Raw genomic sequence first — 19,590 nt, forward strand, 5'->3', positions numbered from 1 at the left:
CCCCATAGACGGCAGCCCACCAGGCTTCCCCGTCCCTGGGATTCTCCAGGCAAGAACACTGGAGTGGGTTTCCATTTCCTTCTCCAATACAGGTGTGGGCTACTTCAGTCTAAAGGTTTCTTGATCTTTGAACTCGAGGCCCATTTGATATGGGTCCCTGTAATGTAAACCTCTGTCTACAACCTGCAAAGAAGAATGACTGATGTTGTTTTTAACTATTATTTTTAAATCACAGTCATCCTTTCTATGTACCTTATATGGGTTTGGGAGAAAGGAAGAGACGTTTTGAATAGCAAAAAAAACCCTATAACTTGAAGGATATTATTTATTAAGTTCATGTAAACAGAGCTAGTTTCACATTTTAAAAGCCCTGAATACCAGTCATTTTGATTGGCCTTTCCTCCTCTGAGCACCACCAGACCCTTCTGTAAATTCCCTCTCTCACACCCCCATGTGAGATCAGGTGTGAGCATACATTTAGTGCAGTTAAGAAGGAGTGATTATATGTGTGTGTGTGTGTGTGCGCGCGCGCGTTTGTGTTTTAAGATGCAAAGTAGCCCACTACTTGATAAAAATCTTTTTCTTCTCCCAAAGGCTAGTTCCCCCTATTTAAATAGGTGAAATTATGCACATCCTGTGGAATAACAAAATGTAGGGAGTCTGGTGTAAATATAAATTGTATTACTATACACAAGCAGCTTCCCTATAAAACTGCACATAAAAAGAATTATTATTTAATTTCATTTTCATCAGGAAAATGAAAGATGTAGCAAAGAAAGTGGATGAAGGTCAAGAAGACGAGTTTTCAAAATTTGGAGATGGACAACAACCAAAGGAGATGAAGAAGAGAGAGAGTCAGGAACAAGAAGACCAAAAAGTAGAACTCCAGGTTTGCTGGCTGTCCTTGAGAACCAGATTGTAAAATTCAATAGAAACCCAAAGCAAAAGTCTGTTTATCCAAGAAAGAAAATGGCCAGATGCTGCATGCTCTGGCTGCATTTTTACATTATGGTCTAGCTTTTACCCGGTGTTGCTGGCAGTCCTCCATTTCCATTAGCAGAATCCTAGGATTTTTCTAAGGGAAACAAAAGCAGAAAGCAGCAAATGACAGATGATCAGTCCTCTAGTTTAAATACATAAATAATATTACAGGTTGGCTTCAAGAAATCCAGATTGCTCACAGAGATTAAATATCCTGTGTGATATTTCCCAATCCTGCATTCTGTGGTGACATACCTGCACCACCCCCCTAACAGATGAGATGAAAATTATGAATGCCTCAGCAATTCACCAATTAGAATGTCTCACTAGTGTAAGTTAAATCACCTAGTATAATAAACCCCAAAACTGAGCTCAGACAATATTCAGCTTAAATTATTATTACAGCCTAATTTATATAACAGTTTTAGTGTATCACTTATCAAAATCAGTTACATGTTTCATAAATGACTATGCATTTGCATTCCTTGAGAAAGTATCTTTAAGAATCCTCTTGGTGCTTTTGTATTTTTTTTTTTTGTACTTTTATTTCACTATAAACTGTTATTTTTTTTTAATTTTATTTTATTTTTAAACTTTACATAACTGTATTAGTTTTGCCAAATATCAAAATGAATCCGCCACAGGTATACATGTTTTCCCCATCCTGAACCCTCCTCCCTCCTCCCTCCCCATTCCATCCCTCTGGGTCGTCCCAGTGCACCAGCCCCAAGCATCCAGTATCGTGCATCGAACCTGGACTGGCAACTCATTTCGTACATGATATTTTACATGTTTTGAAGTGTAAGACTTAGCTCCTGGTACCTGTGTCAGTGGAAGACTACACAGTCACATATTTCAAAATGATAGTGGTCTGACAACCTTGAGGTCCTGAAGGGGATTAACATGCCTTCTAAATCGCTAGCCATAATAGTTAGCCTAGTTCTGTACATTTTTGCTAACACTTTGAAAACTGATGATCCATGAATGTTATATATATGACTCTCAATCCAAAGGTTACATTTTATTTTGGATAACATCTTACTGTTGTACTGTTGTTATTCAGAGAGATTGAGAGTCAGTGATATTTTTATACAAATTTCCTAGAAAAGTGATGCCAAAATAAAAGCTCAGGAGGAGGCTGACAAATGCAAGAAGGAGGATGAGAGGATTATGTTACAGAATCTGCAGGAGAGATTAGAAAGAAAAAAGGTATGCCTCTTCTCTGTTGGGGGGATTTGATTCTTTGTTTAAAACAATGTTGGGCACATGGTTCCAAACTATGTTTTTAAAAATGACAAGTGATATGCTAGCTGGGGTTGTTTTTCCTCTGTACTCTCTCATCTTAGGATCTGACCCCTTCTCCCTAGAACGGGCTCCTCTTGAGAACCATAGCTCTTCCTTGTGGACCACTGATGACCATCACAGGGATGTCTCTCTACAGCAAAGCTCCTTTGAACAGAATCCCTTGGGTCATGTAGGGGTTGGTAGAAGTTGGAGGTTTTTGTTTGTTTGTTTGTTTGTTTGTTTTTTTGAGTTTTTTCTAAACTGGTCTGGAAATTGGAGCAACTGAGCTTGAAGAAGCAGAAGGTGTAGGCTTCTCAGAGAGGCCAAGGTGCAGGCTCTTTGTAAGGTTCGACTTTTAATTTGTGCAACCCATGTGTCTCCTCTCGGAGCAAGGAAGACCTCAGACCAGGCTGAGGGACTTCCTGGCCTCTCCATCAGGAGATCAGTAACCTTGAGGAGGCCAGAGAGCTAGAGCTCTCCTTACCTTCAGGGACGAAGGGAACTCTTAGCCTTCCTGCGTGTACTCCTAGTTACAAAACCCGTGACAGCATTGCATCGTTGAGATGCATTCTTTTCATTAACATCAGCTTCACTCATGGTCTCTTTAGACAAAAATCATGTTCACAAGTTCTGATTGGTTTGCAATAATATGTGCTTAATCTAGTAATAAATGTCCACGTTGGCAAAAATCAGGAGTGAGAAGTCATATGGATTTCTGCGTCAGGGTAACAAGTACACCTGTCACCATTCAGAGTGTTTTCTAGATGACCGACGGTGAAACTGGGCTTGGAGGAAAGTGCCCACCCAGCTGCTGGCCCAACATCTTGCATTGACTTTGGCACAGACAGCAGTATTGTCTGCTTCTGGAACACAGAAATAATCAACTTCTTCAGGACCAGTGTTTTGTTTGTAATTATGAAGCGGACGAGAAAGCCAGATTCGAATGCCTCAAAGGTCGTCTGTGTGTTCCTACCAGCAGTGTATAAGAATTCCTGTTGTTTTACATTCTTGCCAACTTTTTAATTTGTGCCAGTCTCGGGTGCGAATGAAATAACATTTCACATTTCCTTGATTATTAAAAAGGTTGAGCATGTTTTTCCCCATCTTTATTTAGCTTTCATGTTTTTTCTTGTATGGAATGCTTTGTTTAGTCTTTTGCCCAAAACTTTCTGGCTGACTTATCTTTTTCTTACTCATTGGTAGTTCTTTAAATGTTCTAGGTACTTCTTTCTTGCTTGTATGTGTTGCAAGTACCTTCTCTCAGTTTGTGGCTTATCTTTTCTTATTGCTGTTTGCTGCTACATAGATGTTCTTGATTTTTCACATCATGGAATTTATCAATATTCTTGGATGACTAATGGAGTTGAGTCCCTTATTGGCCATTTGGGGATTCACTTTGGTGAAGTGTCTTTTCAAGTCCTTTGCCCCAGTTTCTATTCAGTCACTCGCATTTTTCCTACTGATCTGTGGGGGAATTTACAAGTTCTGCTTATGAGCCCCTTGGATATTTGTACTGCAGGTATCAGCCCCCAGGCTGTAGTTTGCCTCACACTCTCATAATGTCCTTTGATGAACTGAAGCTTATTTTAATGAACTCAAATTTAGCAGTGTTTTTTCTTTTATGGTTAGTGCTTTCAGGGTCTCTCATAAGTATTTGTTTATCCCTCCCCCCAGCGTCTTGTCTTTTGATGGTTTGCATTCTTCTCCGATCTTCTGGGGGGCTTCCCTGGTGGCTCAGTGGTAAAGAATCTGCCTGCCAATGCAGGATATAGGTTCAACCCCTGGGTGAGGAAGATCTCCCGGAGGAAATGGCAACCCACTCCGGTATTCATGCCTGGAGAATCCCAAGGACAGAGGAGCCTGGCAGGCTACAGTCCTGGGCTTGTGAAAGAGTCGGACACAACTTAGCAACTGAACAACAGGTCTTTTTATCCCCAGATTCTGTGTTCTTTACCATCTGAGCTACAAAACTGATATTTTGCCTATTTAAAATTGCCTAGCTGTGGTCATTCACATCATTATGAAAATGTAGAATAGAAATGTCATTTCTGAAAAGTGATGGCAGTCACCCTCTCAGAGAGCAGGTAGCACATTGGCTTGAGAAGTCCTGCCTCAAGCAGCAGCCAAGAACATTTTAGCCGTGGCACCACCTGAGCTTAGGGCTCCAAGGAGGCAGAGCCTCTACACCATCCCAGAGCTGTTGTCCCTTGGCTCCCATTCAGGGAAGTCTGCCATTTTTGGCTGTCTTTCCGTAGCTGAAAGACACAACTTGGGTCACCTGTCCTGTCCTCTGTAGCTTCTTGGGGCTAAAGAGGTTAGATTTCTTTTTTACCTTTTAATTGAAATGACAAAAGTTAGCAGGCAATCCAGGCGTGAAATCTACCTTCTCTGAAATAACTGTCAGGATGATTGAATGTTAGATGCAATCATGACTTTCTTCTCTCATTGTAGGCTACAGAAACACTGAGCGGTGATGCAGATGAGGAGGACAAGTCAGAAAGTGACAGTGATTCCTTTGATGACGTGCATCCATCAGGTTTGCTTGCCTTTTGAGTTGTGTTCATCACCATTTAGGAGCTAGACTGTCTAGGTTCATCCAGACTTCCTCTGCTTGTGAGCTGTTTGACTTTGAGCAAGTTACTTAACCTCTCTGGGTTCAGTTTTCCTGTCTGAAAAAGGGGATGCTTATATTGTTCTCCTGGGGTGGGCATGAGATTGCAGTGAGATCCCGAAGTACTAAGAACGGTGCTTGACACACAGTAAACTCTCAATAAATATTAGCTGCTACCACAACTGTTCTTTTGTTTTGTGCTGAGAGACTGCAGATGGCAGCTCTTTCTCAGCTCAGTGTGAGGCTTATTAGCATCTCACAGTTCAGGACCCTGTGTGGCATTCATGACTGACCACAGGTAGAAGGCCACTCCCTGCCTCACAGGGAGAAAATGAGGATCCTGGAGTTCTGTGAGTGCCCCTGAGGTACATCGTTGAGTCTCATTCCCTGGTGAGTGTGAACCACAGTAATGGCATTTGAGAAAACACAGTTTGTCCACCCTTTATGTCTTAGTGGGTATCAGGCACATGGGAACCCTGCTAGCTTCTGGGGCCTCGAGGAACCTCAGCCATTGGGGAGCCAGACATGAGCAGATGGTGGTGCTGCCACATGCCGGTTGCGCTAAAAGAATTTAGGCCAGAATGTCACTAGAATAGAGCAGCAGGAGCAGCAGAGGGGTAGGCTGGGCCTTAGGCCATGGAGAAAGGTTCAGATCAGAGGTGAGACTAAAATGAGAGGGTCGTCAGAAAGAGGGACAAGAAGCACGGAGCTGTCCTGCCCTCTAGCCACCATTACTTGCTGGCAGAGGGGAGAGGGCACGGTCCTTCAAGGTGGCCCTTGGTGCTTTCAGGGCACAGTGGGCTTTTGGCCTGACCCTGCCTCCCCAGAGTCCTGCCTCCAGACAACTCCTGTCTTCAGGTAGACGTCCCTTGCCCAGACTGGCAGGCTCACAGCCTTCACTTTGCTTGTCTTTCTTGTTGAAGCTCCAATTTTAATCTTGCTGCTTTTCTTTTTTTCCCTCTAGCGACTATAAATGGCATGGATTCATCCCCAAAACCAAAAACACATGTTAAAAATGTGAAGAACACTAGCAAGTTTTTAGATGTGACTTCTGGCCACATCCATAAAGAGACAAAAGCATTTTTAAATACTGACATGAAAACCTTCAGCCAAAAAGGAGGGAAAGACCCATTGAATCAGACAAAGAGTCCCAGGTGAGTCACTCAGTGAGTTCATCAGAAGACACCTGGAAGGGGTTATGATTGGCATCCTCAGAATGATGCACAAGATTACTGACTGAACTCTTAGTTTGTCCCAAACACTATGTCAAGTGCTCTACTTATAGGAACAAACTCAGTAAGGATGAGCATCCCCATTCTTACAGACTCGAAGACTGAGGCATGGGCTTCCCTGGTGGCTCAGTGGTGAAGAATCCGCCTGCCAGTGCAGGAGACGTGGGTTTGATCCTTGATCCGGCAGATCCCACCTACCATGGAATAGCTAAGCCCAGGCACCACAATTATTGCACCTGTGCTCTAGAGCCTGGAAGCCACAACTTGAGCCCCACTTGCACAACTACTAGGGTGTGGCCCTTGCTCACCGCAGCTAGAGAAAAGCCCATGTAGCAACAGAGATCCAGCACATCTAAAAAATAAACAAACAAAATTATTTTTTAATGAAAGAAAGCTCAGAAATGGAGAGATGATGAGCCTTATTCAACCCAGCACCCCACAGTTCAAGGGCAGAACGTAAATTGAACCCAGAAATACCTGATTCCATTCCGAGTTGTTATTCACACTGGTTCGTGTTGTCTCATACAGTCAGGGAAGGGGACGTTGAGTGACTGCAGTGTAACAGACACTTTCTCTGTCTGAATTCCCATTGCAGCTCTGCGCATGATATTAAAAGTCCTCATTGTACATTTGGGAAGCTGAGGGGCAGAGATAAGGTCAGAAGAACAGGACCAAATTCTTAGAAAGGAAGGCTCATTGGGTGATTGCCTGAAAAAGAGTGTTACTTGCCACTGAGGAAGGATACCTGGGAGCCATTTTATAGCGTAACCTTGAAAGTGACCTCACAATTTCGGCCATAAATACCACCATTTCTGAAGGGGAAACGGATTTTTTTTTAAATCCCAGAGACCAGATAACTAAGATAATTCATGATCTAGCTAAATTTGACTTGAAGGTTAAACTCTTCTAAACTTCTTCAGTTATTTCTATCATCAATTTTGTGGACCACAGTTATCCTCTGAATTTGAGTTTTAGTGTATTAAGAAAATAATAAAGCTTCTGTCAGGCAAAGCCTTGGTTTGGGGACAATCAGGATTATAACCAAATATCTTGTTCCAGATCCTCCACCAAAAGACCAACCAACCGAGCAGCAAAAACTGGAGAGATGGAAACCAGCAGCACCATGGGGCCTTCTAGGAGTTCACATTCAGAGGTTCAGAAGTGGGTGTGTGACCGAATCATCGACTTCTCAAGAGAGACAGAACCACCTGTATCCAGTTTCCCTCCTGAGAGCCCGAAACTCCAGCTGAGAGGCTCTGTGATACCCTGCCTGAGTCACCAGCCACCTATAGACAACAAAAACAGAAGCAAATCTGTGCCTGCTCCACCAGGTAAGGCCTTCTCCCGTTTCCACTTCGTTTGAAAGGTAGTTGACCTTCAACCCTCCTCTGTTTCCAGCTGTGCCAGGGCTTGGCACCGTGTAACTTTGGAGGTGAGAGAGAAGACAGTGGTGGGTCTAAAACTAGGTTGAAGAGCCCCTCATTAAGTTAGTTTTGAAAACATTCGTGGTATGACCAATTGTTAATACACAGAGTGGGTTCATTTCAGACCATGGACTCCTCTGCACTCCTGATCCACTGGCTGCTCTGCAGCACACGGATCATTCAGGGCGGCGGTGGTGGTGGTATAGTCGCTAAGGCATGTTCAGCTCTTGCAACCCCATGGACTGTACCCCGCCAGGCCCCTCTGTACACGGAATTCTCCAGGCAGGGATACTGCAGTGCATTGCCATTGCCTTCTCCAGTTTAGGACAGAGGGTTGGTGAATGTTTTGGAATTAGTCCCTCAACTTGTGTTTCCAAAACCAAAAGGCCTTGATTTTTCTTTCCTTGAGAAGCTCTGTTTGAAACTGAGAGGCAGCTTCAACCCATTTGGAGGTTGGGGAGCATTTATAAGAGCACCAGTATGGCAGCAACTTGGGGTGGGGGGCCTGCTGCTGAGGGTCCCAGGCCAGCCTCAGTGTGGGGCGAGAATCCACTTGCTATGGAACCAGCATCTTCACTAATAAACCTTTCTTTTCTTTTTCCCTCTGGTCAGATATGTAAACCTCGTCCAGCCTAGAAGAGAATCCATTCTCCACTCTGGATTTTGACCTCTGGGCCCACCTTTCAAAATTTCTCTGCTTCCTACATGAACCCAGCAAAGAAAATGACTCTCAAAAAAAAAATCATCTTAACATATCTCAGAAGATGCTCATATCATCTTGAGTTTTGCCCATAAGCAAGGGTTCTGAGTAAAGAGTCATTTTACTTGGCTGTAAAAATCTCCATTGTCTGTCATTCTTGTATTTTCATGCCAACACATTTGTGTATCAAGTGTGTCTTTATAAAATGTTCACTCTTAAGCATATATAAAATGCTAAGAGAATCTTACACCAAAAGAAAAGTTTTTTGTCAGTACCTATTTGAAACCTTAAAATCATGTTTACTGCATTTAACAGTTACATTTGTTTTTGTTGTTTAGTCGCTGAGTCGTATCTGACTCTTCCAACCCTGTGGACTGTAGCCCACCAGGCTCCTCTGTCCATGGGATTTGCCAGGCAAGAATACTGGAGTGGGTTGCCATTGCCGTCTCCAGAGGATCTTCCCGACCCAGGGATCGAACCCATGTCTCCTGCCTTGGCAGGCAGATTCTTTACCGCTGAGCCACTAGGGCAGCCCCAACAATTGCTTTAATTTAGCAATAAAAACTCACATTCAGTCTGGTAGAGAACATAATGGGTCTTAAGGGTCTCAAGATTCCTCACACAAGTTTTGTTGGATTGTTCTTAATATACAAATACAGAAAGTTGCAAGATAGAGTAAATCACATTTTATCGTTAATGTATGTTTGTTTTTAACTCGGCCATAGTCTGCCGGTCCTGAGCACAGACACTGGTACCTTCAAATGCTGGCGGTCCTAGAAGGTGTAATTTTTTTTTTTTTCTTTCATCTTTCCTGCTTTTGTCAGCATTTCATTTTGGAAGTACATATTGAGGTTTATAGGAACATGTTCTTTTTATTGTGTACATAAGGCAGTATTTGGCTGTTGTCTGACGGGGTATGTTCAATTCCTCGACATGTTTACCGTGTATACTCTTTTTCTGCTTATGTTCTCCAGGCCTGCCATTCAGTGTACACTCAGGCTTGAGATGTGGAACCAAAATTTGTTTGCCGGCTGCAAGTGTGTAAAGGGGCAGTGTTTTTCTTCGGTCCCCGCTGTAGATAAGCACAGCACATACACAGTGGACATGCACACATGTATACATACACACATGTGTACACAGGATATATGTTTCCTGAAATCCACTGAATCATGCTTAAATGATTGACTAAAACTTGAATTCAGATTGGTTGTCCTAATGCCAGTGAGTTTTCTGGTGGATCACGAATAGCTTGAAACAGGCTCATCTTCCTTTGTAGCCACCAGTCTTGAATTAGTAAAAGGAAGTAGTTATTCTGATTCCCTAGTTCTTTGCTATTCAGAGTACTGTTATCTTTGTTATAGATCAGAGCTTGGTGCCTTAGATTTTAAAACTTTATATACACAATCTCTTTTATATAAAAGGCAGAGACAATCATTGTAACAATGTGTTTCTGATATATTTCTGCACAAATTTCACACGTTGAAACACTGTTAAACCTTCATATGTGTGCTCTGTGCAATAAACTTTGCAGGTAAAGCAAGTTTTCTTCATGTTTTAATAGCAAAAAATGTACTGAAGGTGGTATAAAGGTGACACCAGCTTGTAACCAAGCTATGAACACAGGCAGGCAGTACGTTTGATAAATAGTAATCACATCGTCTGATGCCCCTCTGCAGCCACTTGGTGGTTTGGCGTGTGCCACCGCGTGCGCCATTAAGACGTGAATTTCGAACTCTGGTTTTCTCCCTGCACCTGTTTGAGTGCTTGTTACTCCTGCCTGTGATGGCTCTGACTTATATTTGAGGCCAGTAATTAAAGTATCTTTCTTTTCACTGTGGTAAAATTTACATGAGTGGCATTTAGTACATTTAAAACGTGCAACTGTCACTGCTATCTAGTTCCAGAATGTCTTCATTACCCTAAAAAGAAACCCAGGACCCTTAAGCAGTCACTCCCCATTCCCCCCTGCGCATCCCTTTTAAAGCTCACATCTGGTGCTGGCCACACGAAAACACAGTTGCTTTTGACAGTCTGCGCATGTGCTCTGGCAGTCACTGTGCTCCGTTGCCCGTACGTGACATCACTTCAGGACATCACTGTTACTGTGTGTGGCCAAACCGCCGTTTGGATCTGCCCGTAAATGTTTAGCTTCTACTCTGGAAACATGTTCCACTCCACTGGGTTTTGTGTTGGGCAAAGGGGCGGTCCTTGTTTATCCCTGATCTGTGGCATCTGGTGCTTTGAGAAGAGTGGCAGCCGTTGCCCACTTGGCATTCCGTGCCGGGCCATGCACTAGGATTGTTGAACCAGGGCATTCCTTGGTATGCACGCAAGCTAAAACACCAATATAGCACCCTCCTGACAGCTCTGAGGTGTTGACACTGACCCAGCCTCCACACTTGCCATAGGCTGGTGTCCTCTGGGGATACGCCGGTCACCTCACGTTTCCCTTGCTCTCTGGAGAACCTCTTGGTGCCCACTCCCCTGAGCAATAGGCCCCTGGCCTCTCCCAGTGGCACCCCTCTCCCCTCCCTAGTGTGCAGTGAAGCCTTGCAACAGTTTCAATCCCCAACAACCACAAAAATGCAGTAAGGACACTGGAAAGGATGCTGGACAAGTCTGAAGACCTGAATCCCAGCTGAGGTGGCTGCAGGCCCACCGGGTGACTGCACACGTCATGGACCTCTGAGCCCTCTGCTGTGGCAAGTTGGAGGCTGGGCTCCAATCACTGAAGGCTTTCAGTTCTCAGGAGTCACTGACTCCCTGCGGCAGGAGCTAGAGGGTTGAGAAATGGGCATGGAACTGTAGCAGCAGCTGGTGCCAAGAAGCACAAGCCTGAAGCATGTCTTACCAGGGAATATCCAATAGGTCCACCCCCACCCCCACTGTTGCACAGGCCTGGTTGGTTGCAGACCACTTTGACCTCCGTCTCCCTTCCCACCAGTCTACTTTTGACTGTTCCTGGATAGGCTTGTCTCATAATTTCTCAGACTGTTGTAATAACCGTCGTTACATGTTCTATATGCCAGGTACTTTAGAGGCATCATTTTAAACCCTCACAACAACCCTGTGAAGTGTGGGTATTCATTTTTACCTAGGACACAGATTCGTGGAGGTGGGTATTGATTCAACGTTATACAACTAGAAAGAGGAAGATCTGGTGCTCAAATTCAAGTCTGATTCTAAAAGTCTTTTGGCTTTTGTGGTGGGTAATACACTATCTTCGGTGCTAGAGATAAAAATAATTGCTAATGTTTGTTGAATGGTTTTCTTGGATGTTGCTTTTCTTACATGCCAGTCGGTTGCCATGCTTAATAAATAAGCATTTGTATAACCATGTAATGTGCCTGTGACTCTGCAAGGTAGGAATTCTGTCTTGTTTCACAGGCGAGGAAGCCAGCTCAGAGAAGTTAGGTGACCTGCCCGAGGCCTCCTACTTAGGAAGTGGCAGTGCAGCCGGGATTGGAATCCAGGCAGTATGGCTGCAGAATTGACCTTGTTACCGAAAAGTAGATTATGTTCTTGATACTCTGATCCCCTTCATGATGAGGGAGAAGAGGGTTCTCGGCTGAAAATTCTGTAGCTAGAATTTCCCCTCCTTCGTCCTGAGTCTTAGGTTGTCATTGTTAGAATTGACTACTGAGCACTGAGCGTGATGCTTCCCTCGTTGTGATGTAGTGGACAGTGTTCTCCCCTATGACAAGGCAGTGTCATAAGCCTTATAGCCTGGGCTAGAGGTGTGCCCAGGGGTGTGTGTGACCTTCAGTTTTCTCACGTGGAAAATTGGGGCATGAGTGCCAGTGTTGGCTGTGAAGACTTGGTATAATTGTATAAGGTGCTTTTCAAGTGTTAAGCAATATCTGGGGGCCCAATGTTGGCAGGCCTGTTGCTGGGGGACAAAGGTGGAGCCTGGGAATGGCAGGAAGGGTGGAGGGGGCTACAGGTGATCTCAGGCAGGGTTGTGCAGTCGAGTCGTACAGCTTTTTCTCCGCAGAGCTCTTTAGCCTTGGCATAGGCCAGGGTTTTGCATGCCGAGTGGGATGGGAAGCAAAGGGTGACGGGATTGAGGACTACAAGATGGGGTCAGTGATAGGGTGGAGCATCTCGGGGAGGTGAAGATGGAGAAGGGCTGAGAGGTAATTGAGCCATCAGTGGACCGGAGAGCTAAAAACTAGTTCAGTGAGATGAAGAGAGAACAGGAAGGGAGGGAATGCCATCAGAGATGCAGGTCCCAGTGCCGCGAAGGCCTAGGATTTCCCTGTGCCAAAGCAGCAGAGGTGGGGGCACTTGTGTCAGGGTTTCCCCCTGGGGCCCCCGCCCTTGCCACTGCCATCACCCAGCTCCTTTAGGAAGCAGAGGGCCACCATCTCAACTCCCCACCTCACCCCTACTTCTTGGGGCCCCAGGAGATGACCCAATCGACTCTTAGAAACAGAGTTGAAATGATTTTAACTGCTAATTTCTCTAGGGAAACACACAAGAGGCTGTTCTCCATTCATAGAAATAACTTGCTACAAACAGGTCTTGATTCATAACGTGGCAAATGCTAGCTTCAAACATGTTCTGTCCTTTCACTACCCCGGGTGTGAGAGTTCCTCCAGAGACCTCCGCCTTTAGCCGAAATGTCCGTCCACCTGAGGAGCCTGCAGCAGACACCTGTGTCACTGGGCCTCCGGCACCATCCTGAAACGACTACGTGTTGTGGGCAGGTTGGATGCCCCAAGAACCGGAGCCTCGGGGTGTGGTCATGAGCCATGATCTAGAAGCTACCTCTACCTCTGTCCACACCATCTCCACCTCCCCGACCCGAGACAGGGGCCCCAGTGAGCAGTCTCCCAAATGACTGGTGTGCTTGAGCAAGATCACCTTCTTCTGAAGGTTTGGCAGTGGAGCGGCCGCTGAGGCACAGCAGGGCTCCACAGGGCACAGAGAAGGGCAGTCAGAGCATAGACGGGATGACTTCTCGACACACTTCAGCTGCAGTTCCCTTGCTGGCCGACCCCCTGGTCAACGGAAAGCAATGTGCTCTTTTTAAGGTGATCAACATCTGGGAAATGTTATTTGGGGTCCGAGTGGGGTTTTTCATTGTTATCGTTCTTAACTGGATCCAAGTGCTGTTACGGGTTTCTTGTATCTTGTTTATAATTCATGTAATTGAACTGAACTGAGTACGTCCTTGAAGGAAGGAAAAGTCATTCAGGTTTCTGGATCTGCAGTATCACCTTAGAACAATTCCACCCAGCAGAATTAGAAGTCAGGAGGCAAGTTATTTATATGCTGCTTTATTTCTGTAAGGATACACGGAACCGTTAGATGATCATTGCTAATGACAAAATGTAGAAATGAGGCATCGGCTTCTCTAACCACTCCTACGAGAATGTTAATATGCATCATCATTACATGTGTACTCTTGATATCGTCTCATTATACTATGTAATATAACATTGTAGCTAGAATACAGTAATAGGGGATCCTGCGACTCAGGTGAGCACTGCGTGGAACTCTGGTTCTGCCTGTGGGCACAGTGGCCTCCATGCTCCCCTAGAGCCAGCTAAGCTCTGGAGGAACAGTCCTCAGAATCACAAGAGAAGGGAATTGGCAGGCCTGGTTAACACACCGACACAGAGCAGACAAGTACTATGTTACAAGGGATTCCACTCGTCACTGCTGGGAAATGTCATATCCGTGTCAATGACAGTTCTGGCGCCTGTTCACCTACCCCTCTTGAGTTTTATGGTTACTTCTGTAGGATGAATTCAAAACTGTAGGAACGTATAAGGGGGCTAAAATATTCTCATGCAAGTCTCCGAACCCATAAACTATGCTGCTATTAATTAAAACAAAGGAATTATTAATTAAAAAAAAGGTAAAAGGACAGCTGGGTTAGTTTTGTTAAGCTTCCAAAAGTATTCGCTGTGATGACGTTCTTCTGAAACAGGCTCGTTTTCTCAGATCTGCCTACATTTTCCAAATCACCTGCACATTCCATGCTTGAAAGTAGGAACGCTCAGAAAACACGCCACACAGGGACATCAAACGTTAGTACAGGGAAAGAGGTCAGTTGAGAATTACAGCTAAATTCAAATGTTAATTTTTTGGAAATTCGGATTAGTTATTTGAAAGCACAAAAAACAGAAGGAAGGTTTTGATGAGGAAGTTCTTTAAACCATGCATTTCAGTAAGTTCTTTCTGCTCACAGAACAGGGTGAGCAGCTGAGTTGGAGCAGCCGCTGCAACTCTTGTGTCGTGTGATGACAATGTGGGTCCCAGCTGAGCCACAAGAGGTATCTCAGTGGGGCTTTATCTCTTAGGCTTCTTGCTTACATCACTAAGCAGCTACATGGTCAGCGCTTTTCTGCTCTATGATAAACATGCAGAAGAATCAATCTACCTAAGTATTTATTTCCTAATTGCAGCCATAGAGAAATAAACTTTGCTGCAGGCTTGCTTTTTGCTAAATCCTAATATGATCACTGTGTGCCCTTAACTCAAGTAGTAACTGTAAAATGGGAGAAAAGACAGAAGGAGCGACTCTGAAGAGGTGAAAGGCCGCTCTTGCCCTATGGGTGGTGCCAGGCAGAGGGCAAGGACACAAGGAACAAGACTCAAATTCCATTTTAGGAATTTCCTAAATTCCATTTAGGAAAGGAATTTAGGACAGGAGCCCCTGTCACTTTACAGCTTTTTGGCACAGTCGGGGCAATACACTTGATCCTGATGGAAAACAAAGCGCTTGTTGGCCAGATTCACGGAGCATTTTTTGCAGTGGAAGCAGTAGTCGTGCCAGGATTGTCCTTCATAGGCCACCACACTGGAGCCTTTACCAAACCCTGTGGAGGAAACAGAAGCAGACAAGAGCGACAGCTGAGTGGACACAGGTGGCAGCCAGGCTGCCGCCTTGCCCATTCATGGAGCCGACAAGCACGCAGGCTGCATCCGCCTGGCGCCCGGCCCCCCGCTCCACCGCGCACTGTCCCCCACGCCGCCGGGACCTGAGAAGATGCCAGAGCTCCGCCGAGGGCCCCCTGCTCTCCAGAACCCACATCCCCAGCCACCGCCATCGCCCTGTGACTGACGCGCACCGACCTCCCAGCACAACCAGTTTCTTTGATTTAGGTCAGGGCCATGGCATCAAAGTGGCCACCAGGAGGCAAACTTGGGCTGTTTGTGGGGTGTGCACTTACCGGGCCTCGAGGAGCTGCTAAGCTTCGATTTTTTTCTATAAAGAACCACCACCCACGAGGGACAAGTCCTCTCTCCACCCGGATGCCTGCCCCGGAGGTTGGCGCTGGGAAACAGGGTGAGAGGCAAGCGTTTCCCGTGGCACACTGGGGGCTTCCTAGCTTTAGAGACTGGGTGGCTCACTCTTGACACAGTCCTTTTCCCTGAGGATGGCAAAAGTCTTCTCAAATGTACATTTCAAGGCTCCCCGGGAGATGGGAAAATTGGAGGCGGGGGGGAGAGGGCCCAGGGCACGTGGACCGCGGCCGCGAGATGAGGAATGAAGTGATTAGCTCGGCTCCTGATCGCAAAAGAACTGCCCACCAGCACCTCTGAGCTAGCCTTCCGCTACGGGGTGTTCTCATCCCAGCTTCTCACGCTCTGGCCTCCCCCCTCCCCGCCTCCCCCACCCAAGCTCACCGTGCTCCTCTCCCCCGCCTCCCCCCAGCACCCCCCGCTCCGCGCAGTGCCTGCCCGTGGCCGTGGGTCCTAGGCTCCTGATCTCCGGCAGCAGCGTAAGTCAGCAGTAGTCGTGAGTGTTCTGTGTTGCAAAGGCTAACCTGGCCTGGGGGAGAATCCAAACTACTTGGGGGCCTTTGGGACCACAATGGCAGGGGGAGAGGGGCATTCTTTGGGGCCTTTGTGGATGAAACCGACGACGTAGGAAAATGAGAGATGGTTACCATGCGCAAAACCTAGCCTGGCAGACTTAGCAAGGACTCTTTAGCCTACCAGTGATTGGGTTCTTGCATCCAGCACACTTCTTGGCCACAAAGTTCTTGTAGCAATCCACGCAGTAATACTGGTCCTCCACAGCGGTGAAACGCTGCCCAGCCAGCTTCTTAGAGCAGGTAACACACACAAAGCACTCGGCATGCCAGGGCTGATCCTGGTAAGTGATTCCTCCAGATGTGATGGCCTAGACCAGGGAGTGTAGCACCGGATTCAGATTCAACAACCATTTTGTTGAATGCCTACTACGTGCCAGGCACTGTGCTGGGCGCTCTGGTTTATAGTATCTCATTGAATCACCACAACGGCCATGAGAGGCAGGTGCTATTATTATCCGCCAGTTACAGATGAAGACACTGAGGCTCAGAGAAGATGAGCCCCTGTGCAAGGTTACTACATAGCAACTGGGTGCAGGAGGCCGGCCTCCAGAGCCAGCGTGCCCTTGGACAGCCTCCCTTGGCCTGGGCGCTGCTTTCTACTACCACAGTCTCCTCATCTGTAAAACGAGAATGACAATTCCTACGTCACAGGGCTGTCGTGAGGATGGAATGGGAGAGTGTGTGTGCCAGTGCTCTGCAAACTGTCAAACACTGCTAGAACTCCCTTGACACGCACCTTGTTGCATTTCACGCAGTGCTTGGCAAACTTGGCCTCATGGCAAGTCACGCAGTAGAAGTCCTCCCCTTTAGGGAAGAAGCTTCCTGTCCCAATGACTTGCTTGCAGTTGCTGCAGGTGAAGCAGTCTTTGTGCCAGACAGTGCCCTTGTATTCCACGTTCTGATCTCCTGCGGGGGGGGGGGGAAGCGAAGGGGTAGCCCCACTGGCAGTGCCCTGCAGGGGGCTGCATCCACTCGGGGTGCGGCCTGGGCCCTCCAGAGTGGATGGAATGCAGGCCCTGCAGTGCTTGGCCCCATGCGGGGAGTTCTCCACCATGTCCTGCATGTGGTCATGCCCACCCAGACTCTCAGGAAGGGAACCCCGGCCGTAGTGATTTAGGGTCAGATGCCTGAATCCCCACTCCCCCACCCCCATGGCCTTTGTGGATACAGAGATGCAATGTGACCCGGAATTACACCTTAAGGAAGAAGCATGCTTCGATCACTTACTATCCCAAATGAGAAAGCGCTACATACTTTTCACTTCCTTCTCTTGCCACAGACAGTTCTCTCCAGTGTTCTTTTAGCTGCCAGGTGTGTGCGTGTGTGCAAGCATATATGTGTACACATATATTCAGGTATATATATGCGTGCATATATACGCTGAACTCCAGCATCAGCTCCCCGCGGCTCCAGCCCCATCCCCGCAAGCAACCCCTTGCCACGTCTGCCCTCAGGGCCTCCTCCCTGGCTGCCCCGGGGCTGAGTGTGGCTGGTACCTGCTACAATGGGCTTGAGGCAGCCCTTGCACTTGGGGTTGTCCTCCCGAGTGGTGCACTTGTTGCACAGGATCTTGTTGTCCTTGGCCACGAAGGTCTCACTGGCCAAGGGCTGGAGGCACTTAGAGCAGCGGAAGCAGGTGTCGTGCCAGTAGCGGTTCTTGTAGTGCACCTCCTGGGAACCGAGCAGTAGCCGGGCATGGTAAGCAAGACCTCCCACAAGACCACACAGTCCCCCCGCCCCCCTGCCCAGAGCCCAAGCAGAAGGGCCAGGGCCCCATCCACATCCCCCCCTGACCCCGCCCGCCTGCCCCCCACAGCCGCCACTGCCTTGGAGTCGGCGCCGATGGGCTTGCGGCACTCCACACACGTGTTGGCGCAGAACTTGTCGAAGCACTTGAGGCAGCAGTGGTGGCCGTCCTTCTGCACGTACTTCTTCCCCTGCAGGTTGTCTCTGCAGTAGTGGCAGTTGAACTTCTCAGCCATGGTGCCTACTTTATAGCTGGAAGGACCTGTGAGGGGTGAACGGGAGGGACAAAGAGCCAAGGGTTAGGCTGGAGAGTGTGCCTGAGGGGCTCCAGGGAGGCCACCCCGGGACCCAGGCAACAGGCACCTCACCAAGATACCCGCGACAAAAGCATCCTGCCATGAGTCCCTGGCACCCTGAAGGGGGGGTGCGGTTGGTGAGCGAGGGCAGGGCTGGGATGGGCAGGCTGGAGAGGGGAGGCTGGTCTACACCAAAGGACATGCTGCTCTGGGTCGAGTCTGCAGGTGGCAGCTCGTGGGCTCCCCCTTCACAGGAAGGAGGTGCCCAGATCCTCACTAGAGACCCGACCAGGAGCCCCGTCACCCTCCCCAACTTTCTCAGCACAGAGAGTATCATCTGGAGGCCCCGCTCTCCTGGCTACAAAGCTCAGTTCATCTGAACAAAAACTTACTGCTGACTCTGGACCACGCTAGGCATGGAAGCAATACTTAGTCATTTGGTTTAAATGTCTGCATTTATTTTAAACATGCCAGAGCACTTTTTAATCCCTACAAAGATCCTAAAGAATTATTACAAGCTACTTGACTAACTTTTGAAGCCCAAGCATTCAGGCAAAAGAGGACTTATTAAAATGGCATCTCCATAGGTACCAGCCAGTTTTGCAAGTGAAAACGATCTGTCACAGTGACGTTTGGTTTTGAGATGAGCCAAAATCAAATTCCCCTTCATTAGAGCATGAGAAGATCAATATGGTTAATAAACTATACGATTTAGGACATTTGCTTTTTTAAAAAAAAATTGCAACTGTAAAGTATAATGACTTTATGCAGAGTAGCGAAAGTGTTAGTCGCTCAGTCGTGTCCAACTCTTTGTGACCCCATGGACTGTAGCCCGCCAGGCTCCTCTGTCCGTGGGATTTCCCAGGCAAGGATACTAGAATGGGTTGCCATTTCCTTCTCCAAAGTAGCAACAAACATCTGGAAGGAAATGAACAATACAGCCATTTTTTAATCACGCCAAAGGAAACGTAACACTTAGGTATAAATCTAACAAAATGTGTATAGGATATCAGTGCTGAAAATTTTAAAATGAAGATGCAAGAAATCAAGGATTTAAATAAATGGAGAGACACACCTTGTTCATGGATTGGAAGACCCAACATAGTAAAGATGTCAATTCTTCCCAAATTGATCTGTAGATTTAAATGCAATTCCTGTCAAAATCCCAGCAAGATGTTTTATACCTATAGACAAGATTATTCCAAAATATATATGGAAAGGCAAAGGAACTAGAATAGCTAAATCAGTTCTGAAAAAGAATAAAGTGGAATGGATTACCCTACCTAATGTTAAGACTTCACTATGCCTACAGTAATCCAGGCAGTATATCAGTAGTTCCTCCTTGAATATGTGCCACTAGATCTATGCAACCTTGAATCTTGACTATCAAAAACATAGTTGGGTCACAGTGTGTGAAAAATAGACTCATAGATCAATGGAATCGAATAAGGATCCTAGACTAGATGAATGCAAATAGGTTCAAT

At 46.7% G+C, this 19,590-nt stretch overlaps 2 protein-coding genes across 2 annotated transcripts in view; one reads left to right on the forward strand and one right to left on the reverse strand.

Moving 5' to 3' along the window:
• LOC129639593 (MAP7 domain-containing protein 3-like) overlaps nt 1-9,772 on the forward strand; it is a 36,717-nt gene extending 26,945 nt beyond the window's left edge. The window contains exons 14-19 of the mRNA XM_055564721.1: nt 754-889; nt 2,086-2,190; nt 4,717-4,801; nt 5,841-6,030; nt 7,168-7,439; nt 8,145-9,772. Coding sequence (XP_055420696.1) covers nt 754-889; nt 2,086-2,190; nt 4,717-4,801; nt 5,841-6,030; nt 7,168-7,439; nt 8,145-8,152 — 796 coding nt within the window. The 3' untranslated portion in view covers nt 8,153-9,772. The remainder of the gene's footprint in view (nt 1-753; nt 890-2,085; nt 2,191-4,716; nt 4,802-5,840; nt 6,031-7,167; nt 7,440-8,144) is intronic.
• A 4,301-nt stretch (nt 9,773-14,073) lies between these two features.
• Nucleotides 14,074-18,081, reverse strand: LOC129639107 (four and a half LIM domains protein 1). The gene is made up of 5 exons (XM_055564014.1): nt 17,891-18,081; nt 17,561-17,735; nt 16,801-16,970; nt 16,186-16,372; nt 14,074-15,062 (listed from the first exon to the last, which is right to left on the reverse strand). Exons 1-5 carry the CDS (start codon nt 18,044-18,046, stop codon nt 14,908-14,910), a joined length of 843 nt encoding a protein of 280 aa, XP_055419989.1. The 5' UTR covers nt 18,047-18,081; the 3' UTR covers nt 14,074-14,907.
• Between the last annotated feature and the right edge of the window lie 1,509 nt (nt 18,082-19,590).

The sequence above is a fragment of the Bubalus kerabau genome, chromosome X, assembly GCF_029407905.1.
Source record: "Bubalus kerabau isolate K-KA32 ecotype Philippines breed swamp buffalo chromosome X, PCC_UOA_SB_1v2, whole genome shotgun sequence".
NCBI lineage: Eukaryota > Metazoa > Chordata > Mammalia > Artiodactyla > Bovidae > Bubalus > Bubalus kerabau.

What these genes read in the sequence shown, in the direction of transcription:
- LOC129639107 (XM_055564014.1), bottom strand. Translation starts at nt 18,046, where the DNA reads ATGGCTGAGAAGTTCAACTGCCACTACTGCAGAGACAACCTGCAGGGG. An exon ending in CCTCAAGCCCATTGTAGCAG is followed by an intron (nt 16,971 to 17,560) that starts GTACCAGCCACA and finishes CCCCCCCCGCAG; the next exon opens with GAGATCAGAACGTGGAATAC. An exon ending in ATGCAAGAACCCAATCACTG is followed by an intron (nt 15,063 to 16,185) that starts GTAGGCTAAAGA and finishes TTTCCTCCACAG; the next exon opens with GGTTTGGTAAAGGCTCCAGT.